This window comes from Hibiscus syriacus, unplaced genomic scaffold (genome assembly GCF_006381635.1).
Source record: "Hibiscus syriacus cultivar Baekdansim isolate YM2019G1 unplaced genomic scaffold, ASM638163v2 tig00002919_pilon, whole genome shotgun sequence".
In the NCBI taxonomy this organism is placed as follows: Eukaryota; Viridiplantae; Streptophyta; class Magnoliopsida; order Malvales; family Malvaceae; genus Hibiscus; species Hibiscus syriacus.
In genome coordinates, this window is record NW_024061957.1 from 915,349 (window position 1) to 927,181 (window position 11,833).

Here is an 11,833-nt window from a genome sequence, read left to right on the forward strand (position 1 = left end):
GTTATAATATATTTATAGAAATTTATTCAATGAATTATTAAAGGTAAACGTTAAAAAGTCCCTAAAAATTATTTTTATATTCTTTATATTTTTGTGAAAGAAGCTACTAATTTTATTAAAAACAAAAAATATTTAAACTACAATAAAGTTTTACACCCACAACTGTAAATTAAAAATATAATAAGAATATTTTTCTAAACACAATAAAATTAGTCACTTAAGATCATACGAATAAACTCGAATAAAAAATAAATACGAATAAATCTGACTGTAGCGGTAAATGAATCACAAAAGGAAATAATAAGACCAGAAACATATCGTAAATCAGAATCAAGCGATGTGAAATTACAATCTACGAACGCAAATCGCATATCCAAATTCAATTCAAGAGTCCAAAGTAAGAAATAACATCACGATAACAAATAAACGACATATTTATCAATTGTGATGATGTCAAATCTAACCCTAAAAAAATAAATAAAAACAATAATCAAATAATCTAAAATGTGTTATAGAGATAAAGAAAAACGTGTGGTATAATTATTAAGAATAAAAAATAAAAAATAAAGATACGTTAAATATGGTTGAAAGAGTTTGGCAGGCATGGTTGGAGGCTATGATAACCATCCATTTTCTGACAGGTGGAGATATTCACGCAACCAATTAAAACTGTCCTATCAACTACTGCTTCTCTCAAACTTTCCTACGAAACTCGATGTGATTGTCTCGTGAAAATAAGATTAATATACGGTTAATATATGGCGTTATCAGATCTATTAAAAGATATTTAATAAATTTGATTTAACGTTATTGGAAATATCGAGTAATAATAATGTAATAGGTAGAAATTATAAAGAAATATTAAAAAATTTGATAATCGACAAACTTAACTTATCGGTTTGTGTCGATACTTTATAAAAAATATATTTATTCATAACAATATAATATGGAAAAAATGATAAAACCGGTCTATAAATGACAAAACATGTAAAGCGCTACCGGATATATTGAAAATATCGATACTTTAATAAAATATATCGATCCATAACAATATAACAGGTAAAAAAATGACAAAACCGGTCTATAAATGACAAAACAAGTAAAGCGCTACCAAATATATTGAAAGTGTCGATACTTTATAAAAATATATCGATCCATAACAATATAACAGGTAAAAAAATGACAAAACCGGTTTATAAATGACAAAACAGGTAAAGCGTTACCGGATATATTGAAAGTGTCGATACTTTATAAAAAAAGTATCGATCCATAACAATATAACAGGTAAAAAAATGACAAAACCGGTCTATAAATGACAAAACATGTAAAGCGCTACCAGATATATTGAAAGTGTCGATACTTTATAGAAATGTATCGATTCATAACAATATAACAGGTAAAAAATGACAAAACCGATTTATAAATGACAAAACAGGTAAAGCGCTATCAGATATGTTGAAAGTGTTAATACTTTATTATAAGTATCGACACTTTTGGAATTTAAAAGAGAAGAAGTTATAGCACTAATAAAGTGTCGATACTTTATAAAAATGTAGCGATCCATAACAATATAACAAGTAAAAATATGATAAAATCGATCTCGAAATGACAAAACCGGATATGTTGAAAGTGTCGATACTTTATTATAAGTATCGACACTTTTAGAATTTAAAAGAAAAGAAGTTATAGCACCAATAAAGTGTCGATACTTTATAAAAATGTATCGATCCATAACAATATAACATGTAAAAAAATGACAAAATCGATTTCGAAATGATAAAATCAGTAGTAAAAAAGTGTGCTTGTGTGGTCATTTTTATTTCAGAATTTTTATTTTTTAATACAAAAGGTTGGATATTTTAAGTAAAACTCAGTAAGAAAAGAACAAAAACTTTACAGTAACAAAAGAATAACATTGGAAAACCTACCATGTTATCAGTTTCTCAAAGAACAAAAACTCAGAAATAGTTAAATTTACAATATAACCGGTAAAAATATACTGGTTAATTAGCAAATATGTTTACATTATGTATCGACACTCTTTAAATATATGTCGATATTTTTTTCCCAAAATAAAAACACAATGAGATGCACGCATAAAGTGTCGATACATTTAAAATTATATCAATCTTAAAAACATCAAAATCGATAATTATAATATAATAGGAAAATTTATAATATTACCGATTTAAATATACATATTTAATTAGAAGATAGGTCAATATAAACATTACATATTACACTATATAAATATTACTTAATATATTATTATACTTAATAATATTTTCGATTAAATAATATAACATAATCAGCAATTTATTTAACAGCTCACGTCAGGCGCAGCACACGAAGTTCCCACCACTTTATCTATTTCTCAATTCTCATTCATTTCCACCACCACATATCCCTCACTACTAAGTACTAACTAAAACCTCTCCGGCGCCGGCCATAGCAACCTTAATCCCCTCTTCTATACTTTCAAAATGATTTCACTTCCTCCTTATCTTTCTCTTCCCACTACCACTGCCTTCACTTCGAAAGCGAATAGGCTCTCAATCTATCCCAAACCAGCGGCGCCGGTTTGTCCTTATTCGAGAAATGGATTGAAGTTGAGGGGGATGAAGGGTTGTTTTGAACTTACCAATAGTAATGGAGGAGGGTTGTTTGTATTTGCCTGTTCAACGACGCCGTATGTCCGGAGAGTTGGGTCGCGGAGGTTTTCGTTTGGGAATAACGCAGGTGGTGGTTCTACCCAAGTAGCAAAGAAGCTTGATATATCGCAGGTTCTGTCAGCAATGCTTCCTTTTGTCGTTGCTATTACTGCTTTTGCTGCCCTGGCTGAACCTTCCACTTTCACCTGGTAAGCCCCCCCTTTTTTTTTGCATTCTAATCAGTTCTTAATTAAATAATATTCTAAGTCTTTCTGGGTTTTCGTTGTTTAACGTGGGCATTTGATTTTTTTTTTTTGCTCTGTAGTGCTATAGTCGTATTTCTTTTGATCTCATAGTTGGATTTTTTTTAAAAAAAATTGGAAATTGATTCTTTTTGGAAAACTATCTATATGTATACTCCATAGCTTAGCTTGTTACGAGAAATTGGTATTTGCTTTATTTATATATGGTGGAGCGATGGTTATTTATTGCGGTTTCTGGCTTTTTGTGAGTTTTAAATGTTCACTCTTGTGTCTTGTTGGCTTTTAGTTGAATGTTTTATGCTTTCTTCAAGCTATGCAGTTTTACAGGTTTTAATATCTTTTCCTTTTTTTCGTTTTTTATTATATATATTCTCACTTTCAATGCTTCGTTTCTCTTCTCGAACCAGACGTGTCATTTGGTATGAATACAAAGGTTTTCTTTTCCATTAGCTTTATTCAAGGAAGAAAAACAATTATGAAACACAAATTTTCATGTAGGGTATCTAAGGAAATGTATGCTCCTGCTCTTGGCGGGATTATGCTGTCCATTGGAATTAGACTTTCCTTTGATGATTTCACACTTGCAGTCAAAAGGTAAAAAACATTTCATTTCTTCAATAATAATAACAATAATCAAGAAGGGTCTCTCTTTGAATCATGTGTAGTTTGATATAGTTGCTAATGATGTGATTTTTTTTTTCAATCCGAAACATGCTCCTCAATCTGTATAATTTTGTTTCCTTCCAGACCTTTACCACTATCTATCGGATTAATTGCACAATATATCCTCAAACCGGCTCTTGGGGTTTTAGTTGCAAAGGCCTTTGGTATGCCTCCGATATTCTATGCAGGTTTTATCCTCACATCTTGTGTGGCAGGGGCTCAGCTCTCCAGCTATGCCTGTTTTTTGAGCAAAGGAGATGTGGCAATTAGTATACTTCTCACCAGCTTTACTACCATTGTGTCGGTGATAGTCACACCTGTTTTAACAGGCCTTCTCATAGGGTCTGTCATTCCGGTTGATGCTGTTGCTATGTCGAAGTCGATTTTACAGGTAATGTGGTGATTGAACATATATCAATATTCTCTAATGAGAATTCTTGCTTCTTGGCAAAATGTAAATGCTTTTTTTGGTATTCTTGTTAGGTTGTTTTTGTTCCTATCACTATCGGTCTTGTGCTTAATACCTATGCAAAACCGGTGGTCACAATCCTTCAACCTGTGATGCCCTTTGTCGCCATGATCTGTACTTCCCTGTGCATTGGTAGCCCTCTTGCATTGAATAGGAGTCAAATTTTATCTAAAGAGGGTCTTCAGCTGGTTTTTCCTGTATTGACATTTCATGCTGTGGGATTTGCTGTGGGATATTGGATCTCAAAAATTCCTGCTTTCAGGTAATCTAGAACTTGTGTATTACATTACGCTTTAAACATGCATTTCACCTGGTTTGCTTATGGAAGAGCAGGGGGACAGTGTTTAGTGGATAGATTGTAGACTTTAACTTAAGAAGCTCTATTCAGGATGGTGATATTGTTTCTGTATATCAGTTTGGCCTCTATACATGACCCCTTCTTTTTCTTATACTAAATCAAACATTTGGCTGAGAAATAACAGGTTGCATAATCTTAGAATAGAATAAGTTCATAATCGTTACAGGTCATTTGTTTTCTCAGGTTTCGGAGAGCAACAGAATTCAGTATGCTATTCCTTCCATTTGATTTATCATATATGTTATCTATTCCGTCATAAGAGTTCAATTTTTATTTTTATTTTTACTTTGTGGAAGCATAAAAAATTCATAATTTTTCACCATTTGAGGGGGAAAACATCTAATGGAGAAATGGCTTTGATCAAGTATTGTAGAACATTTGGTAGCTCCATTATGATTATTGGAGCATGGTAAGTACTACCTTCTGGGCTGTAGTCCTGGAATATTTTCTTATCTGCCTTCTTTATGCCCTCCCAAGTTTTCTGTCAAGCTCCAAAGTACTTCGTTTTGGACTTATATAAGAACCGTGTGCCAATCAGGCAGAGAATTTGTCATTCCAAATCTTTCTTTAATGTTTCCTGGATTTTCTCAAATCTTCCCCGAATTGTTTGCCGGCTGAATCTCGTTGCACTTTCAAGCATTTGTTATTTCTTTAACCGCTGAAAAATCAGTTTTGTTTAAACATTCTAATCTCCTAAGCTGGATCATAGACGAAGATTATTGCACTTATATAAGTAGGCTGTGGTGGAATGGTTAAAAAGAAGAGCAGTTTGCACAAGAATTTCCATACACTGATTATACAATATATACATACAGAATGCTTTGATTCTATTTCAGGAGTCTGTTTTTACTTGTTGATTTCAATCAGACCATCTGACACCATATGGTTAACATGCAGGCAAAGAGAAGAAGTTTGTCGGACAGTTTCATTATGCACCGGAATGCAAAGCTCCACCATGGCAGGCCTTCTTGCAACGCAATTCCTCGGTGGCAGCAGTCAAGCAGTTCCATCCGCATGCTCTGTCGTTGCCATGGCTATTATGGGTCTTTCTCTTGCCTCTTTCTGGGGCAATGGTTTCCGTATTAGAGATCTACCTTCTCTACTCATCCCGCAAACTAGCTCTTCTGTCCAGACTCAATGATGCAACACTTGGAACATCTTCAAGGAACTAATCGAGTTATTTTCAACGTTCACACACAGAGAGAGATAGTCATGTCTTAACTGGTCCTCCCCTCAATAAAACAGCTGCAGTGGTCGAGCACAAGCTGATAAAAATACGATTTTGTACAGTACCGAAATCGGAGGCAGATATAGAAAGCAGAAAGATGACTGTACCTAGGAAGTTACTGTAGTTTGAAAAGCGCTTTCTTGAGCTTCACCTGAAAGTCTGCAAACATATGTATCATGTAGATATAGATTAGTAATCACAAAATTATTTGGAAGGAATTGTAGAGATGAATTTTGTAGGAATATTGAAAGAGTTTTAAGATACACTGTGTAACTGTGTTGGGTTTGGGATATATATATATAATGTGATACAATGAATTCAATGTATTTGTATTACGCGTAATCTTTACGTTTACAGTGGATTATTTGTTTATCTTATATATAAAGTTAAACATTATCAAATCATATTAAATATAATCTATAACATGTATCTTATTCCATGTTAAGCGTATACATTATTCATTTATTTTTATTTACAAATTACCAATATTTTTTGATATTTTATACCTATCAAAACAATATAAAAAAAGTATTTTTGTCACGTTCACCCTGACCCTATGATATTATATTAAACATAGGTTGAAGTGAGATATGAAATTAAATCTTTGGAGGAATTAGAAACAAGCCGTCAAGTAAACAAGAAGATATTTTGAAACCCGGTGCGCTTAGAAATCAGCTTTGAGCAAGGGGGCCTGGAATAATATCCCAATTTCGTAGGTCTTATTGCTTCCATCTAAAAAGACGAGTTGATTTAGTCATGGGCATGGCCTTTGAGTTTGACCTTGTTTTCTTTAACTTTATACGCGCCTTGCATGGACATGATTCTTGACCTCTTCCTTCCCATTTCTTCATTCATAAAACCCACGCCTATATAAATAATATATTATCCCTTCACTTTACCAAACTACCTCTTTTCATTATTACATATCATCGCTGCCATGCATGCTCTCCCTTCCTTTTCTTGCTCTTTTTATTATCACCACTTCACCACCATATCTCGTACGTATAAGAAACTAAGTTGACAATCTTGTAGTTCGGTAAGTTCTTCCGTACAGTGTTTGTGAAAACTGTAACATCTCATAAATATTATATGTATTTTTATGTTAGTATTGATAGTATGAATCTTCTACAGCCGATATTGATGTTTATCCGTATGCTATTTTTTTCCCTTTTGGTTCCAAGGTTTCACCTCAATTAATCCAAACCGACCTTCATCGCACACATAACTTTAGTGAGTGTATCTCCCAACTAGGATCTTCTGCATACACAAGGACTCGAGCTCAAGACTTTACTTAAGCGATATCAAGCTGCTTACCACTTGAATCAATCCCTGTTGATTATTTATATGCTATTTTTTATAATTATTCGATTGAATTTTTAACCATTTCTTTATATATTCCTATCTTATTCTTTAATGTTAGTTTGTGCATTCTAATAGTTTTAGGTTAAATTATCAGTCGACGTGATTGATATACTCTAATATTTATAGATTTATTTGATAATATTATTGTATTTCATCTTTATTCAATAAAACTAACTACTATTATTAATTAAAAAAAATTAAGTTGTTTCAGATATTATTAAATTATATTTAAATAAAAAATTATTTTATTTAGTTTCATGTATACCTAATGGAACCCCTTCTCGTACAAACATAAACAGCCTAATTTGGTCTTAAACAACCACATTTTTCCCAATACTTTGAAGAATGTTATTTTGCCATGTCAGTGTGTTTAGCACTGAGAAAATTGCACCCATCATTGATGTGCTAGTTGTCAAAGACCTTACAGTAACGCTAGGAAATATTCAATTAATGCTAATTAATTTTGGCATATGTCATCAATACTTCTTACTTAAGCTTAATTACATCACTAATTTGACATATTCAGGTATTTGTGTAATTTTCAAAAATATGATACTTGAATTTATTTTTTTAGTGTGATGTCTCACAAAATTTGTTTTTTTAATAATAAAGAAAACATCATTAGAGTCGATTCTTTTGAAAGTTGAGTTTTAGTTACCATTACCTAAAAATCTAGACTATAGATTCAACGAAGAACTCGATTAATTCTCATAGACCTCAAATTCATCCTCCAAGAAAATATATCTTAGAAATTTATGTTGGGTTTAATATATGTTTATAATTAATCTCTTCTTTTATAATATTATGATAAGAAAAATCATGTGGGTACTTTGAATTGAGTAGGATCTTAACAAAGTATGTTATAATTTTATTTATCAATTAAAAATATGTGTTTATAAATGTGGGTACTAATAAACATATTACTATATAATAGGGCCTAAAACTCAATTAATAATTAAGATATCTTTTTTGAACACTTAAAAGAATAATACACAAATTTATAAAAGGGATATTTATATGTTCCTTTTTAGAAAAGCTCATAGGCTACCCAAACTTAAGACAATTGATTATGATTGATTATTTTGACATTATCATTGGAACAAAGAACATTCTGCTTTATTTATCGAGTTTTGGTCTGTGTTTAATTTTGTGAAGTTGATAATCATTTAAAGATAGAATTAAACCTCATTTGTCTCACCGTAATACAACTATCTTGACGTATACTCCATGTCAAACTAATATAATTAAAAATATTTATTATTAAATGATAATTTATCAATCAAAGAGTTTTGGAAACCCAAGAACAAGAAAGAAAAACAAATTTTATGTAAAATAAATTCATATATATAGTAATAGAAATTACCAACATAACTATACAAACACTAGTATGTAAATCATGACAGATTTTGCAAGTTTATTCACTTAGGACTAGTGGCGGATGCACTAAGTCCCATAGGAGCCAAGTGTATTCTATTATTTTAAAAAAGTGGTTAAATTTAGCTTAATATGTTAAGAAAAAAAGAAAAAATTACAATTTTTACATAACCATTATTTTTAAGAAAATAAAATTAAAATTTTGGACCCTCATTCTTAAATTTCTAGATCCCTTCTTAGTACTCATCACTTCCTGTCTAGAAACTATTTCAGCTGGCTATTTATATATATGCTTTCTACAGAAAAAGAAAATATTTCCCTTTTAAAATTATGTTCTTCGGATTTATTATATATATAATGATGTGATAAGAATATATATAATGTAACTCAAAGTCTCAGAGAGAGTAGAAATCGGCAATTTTTTTCATCACCTGTACCTGGGTGGTAAGACACTTTATGTAATGAGCTGTCTCGTCCAACAAGTTGCAGAAATCCATTGCTTCACCACCTGGAACAAGCTCTCTTAGTTCCCTTGCTTCGACACCGAACCCATCTTCCGCTGTTGTTGTTTTTGTGTTTTCGTGTCTTGTTTTCTTCATGAGGGATTGTCGGGACTTGATAAGCGTTCTAGTCTTCACTGGTCTTCTTCTGCCACAAGATCAGCTCCGAAGCTTCCAAAGCATTTCCCTACTCCAAGTTTTCCTCGACCTAACCGGGTAACCCATGGACTTGTCAGCAGCAACCTTCATCCTTCTGTACCGTCGGAAGATCTAGGTGGGAGAAGACAATGATATAGGTTTTTGAGCATGGATTTTGGTCAGAGCCCTGAGGAACCTTGTAGTGAACCTGGATTTTAGAGACCTAGGTTTCATATGGTGAGGGTTATTCATGGTTTATGAGATGAGAAGCGTAATACCCAAATTTTAACTAGTGATTAAAATGTAAATTTTAAAAGTTTGAGAGTTAAAGTATAAACTTTGTAAAGTTTAAAACTAAAAATATAATAATTATAGATTTTAGCTCGTAAAAGTTGTGCACTATATGTAAGTAGATCATAATATATATATATATATATATATATATATCCAAAAAAAATATTTTGGATATTAGATGCAAAAATATATTTAGATGTTAAAAGTCTTAGTGATATTATTTAGGAAGAAAATAATGTATCTAGCAAAGATAAGACCAAAGTTTTGATATTTTTTTGTGACGGAACGAAATAAATAATTAATTAATCGAGAAAAAAAACACACTATGAAAGCATGTCATTTGTCCATTTGAATGCCTGAAACATAAGCGTGTCAAATACGCACCTCTGGTTTGTTATTCCACTAAGCCGGGGCCCAATACAAACAGGTTTACTATACCTTAGGAAGTTATGAGACATTAAACATCCACCTTATTCACCTATAAATCACAGAGTAGTGATGTAGTAGCGTGGTTAGATGCAGGGGCGGACCTCCATGGAGCTCGGGGTATCCCGGGCAACCCCACATCCAGGGGTGGACCTCCATGGTACCCGGGGTATCCCAAGCAACCCCTCCACAAGTGTCACCCCTAATCCAAGTGTCACCCCTCAAAAGTGCCATCCATGGGGCTCTTGCAACCCCTGACGAAGGTTCCTGGGTCCGCCTCTGGTTAGATGAGCAAGTAATTTATAATATTTTCAAATAAAAACATATTGATCCAAAAATAATGTTTTAAAATTTTATAAACAAAAATAAAAAATATATTGGTGCAAAATTCTCATCAGCTTATTATTTTAACTAGTTATTCAACGGTTCTATAAACAGGCCCAATGGGTATAAATGATATCAGGTTAACCCATTGATACGGGGGTCGGCCTTTCTTATTTTTCTTCTTCTTTTTACTTTTTTCTAATTTATTATCGGGCAGGTTATGTCAATATAGTTAGTATATAGGGAATAAATCAGAACTTCATCAGAGTTTGACTATATGAATAGTTTTATTATATTATTATTACTATAATAGAGAGATTTTTAAAAATATTTGATTTGAATTCATTAAGCAAACTTAGTGGTATAAAAAAATGTTGTTTTTATTAAGATATTGAGTTTGAGCAGTTATGTCTGTAGAGTGTATGTCTATTGTCAATAGGTTAAAAAAGTTTGAACAAATACTACCTTATATTTTTCCCAAACCATTTGAATTTATATAATCGAAAAATGTAATTTTATTTTAAAATAAAGGTCGCGTGTCAAATATTCACCTTGCTAAATATTACAAATTTACATGTCAGACCCAGATTATTAAATATTCAATCTCTATTAGTTGATTTATTATGTTAAAATATCCAAAATTAATAATTAATCAAATTAATCAATTTAAAAAGTAAATAAACTAAATTGATTGTATGTATATATATATATACACTTTTATTTTAATAAAATATTATATATATATATATATATATATATATATATGCGCGCGCGCGCTCTTTTTATGTGATTTGAACTTTTAAGGTTTGAATTTATTTAAATTATGTGATCGTAAAAGAAATAAAGTACAAAAAATGATATTGGTTATCCTCTGAGCCGTCCAATTATTTTGGATATCAGATTTACGAGTATCTTATTTTTGTAGATGAAGACATGGACATTTAATTTTTATTATCCGAAGAATCAAATGCCTAATGTTTGGTATGTCAGAATAAGAAATTGTAAAATCCAATATGACCGACAGAGAGGAACGAAGAACACACCTGATTTGGATAAAAATAAATAAATAGAAACAGATACTTCCGAATCTAAGGTATGCATCGTTTCGAGGTCTGTTCTGATTCAACACAAACATAAAACAGGACCAAACATAGTCCCTTGGAAACCAAAATAAAAAAACAGGGTTATTTCATGTCAAATCCTCATGATGTCATCATTGTTTAAATAATGAATATAAATAAATAAATGGATTCGCTCTTCAAAATTTTTACCAAGGACTCTTCAATCCATGCCAAAGGTTCAAATCTTCGTTGGATATTTTAATTATTTAGATTTTACCGTTGGTTAAAAACAAATTCACAGAATGAAAAATATCAAAAATTTCCATTAAAGGGACAATAAATTAAAAGAAAAAAGGGAGGAAAAAAGCGCAGAGGTTGTGTGCACAGCTGCACATGTCCTTATCAGTTGAACTGCTTCCCTGCAAAATAAAAAAAAAATATAATATAATATTTATTCTTTCCCGGTGCAACTTTGTGTTCTGCAAGTTTTCAACTTTAAAACACTGTTATCCCTTTCAGATCCATTACGCACCCAATGTTAAACTGTTGAGTGTTGACCCTTTACTGACTTCATCTTCTCTGTTTCCCCGTACGCGTGTGGGGTTAAAACCCTAAATCCAACGGCCAATCCATAGCCTTTGCTTGCTCATTGCAGTAAAAAGGAACCCCACAAAGACAAAAGTTAAAGCGTTGGAATATACAATTGATCAAAAGCACACTCA

At 31.7% G+C, this 11,833-nt stretch overlaps 1 protein-coding gene and 1 pseudogene across 1 annotated transcript; one reads left to right on the forward strand and one right to left on the reverse strand.

The window, feature by feature from the left end:
- Positions 1-2,363: 2,363 nt before the first annotated feature.
- LOC120164817 (probable sodium/metabolite cotransporter BASS3, chloroplastic) lies at positions 2,364-5,893 on the forward strand. The gene is made up of 5 exons (XM_039174469.1): positions 2,364-2,860; positions 3,413-3,508; positions 3,662-3,968; positions 4,061-4,308; positions 5,302-5,893. The coding sequence occupies exons 1-5, from the start codon at positions 2,484-2,486 to the stop codon at positions 5,543-5,545; spliced, it is 1,272 nt and encodes a 423-aa protein (XP_039030400.1). The 5' UTR covers positions 2,364-2,483; the 3' UTR covers positions 5,546-5,893.
- A 2,795-nt stretch (positions 5,894-8,688) lies between these two features.
- LOC120164844 lies at positions 8,689-9,270 on the reverse strand (annotated as a pseudogene).
- Between the last annotated feature and the right edge of the window lie 2,563 nt (positions 9,271-11,833).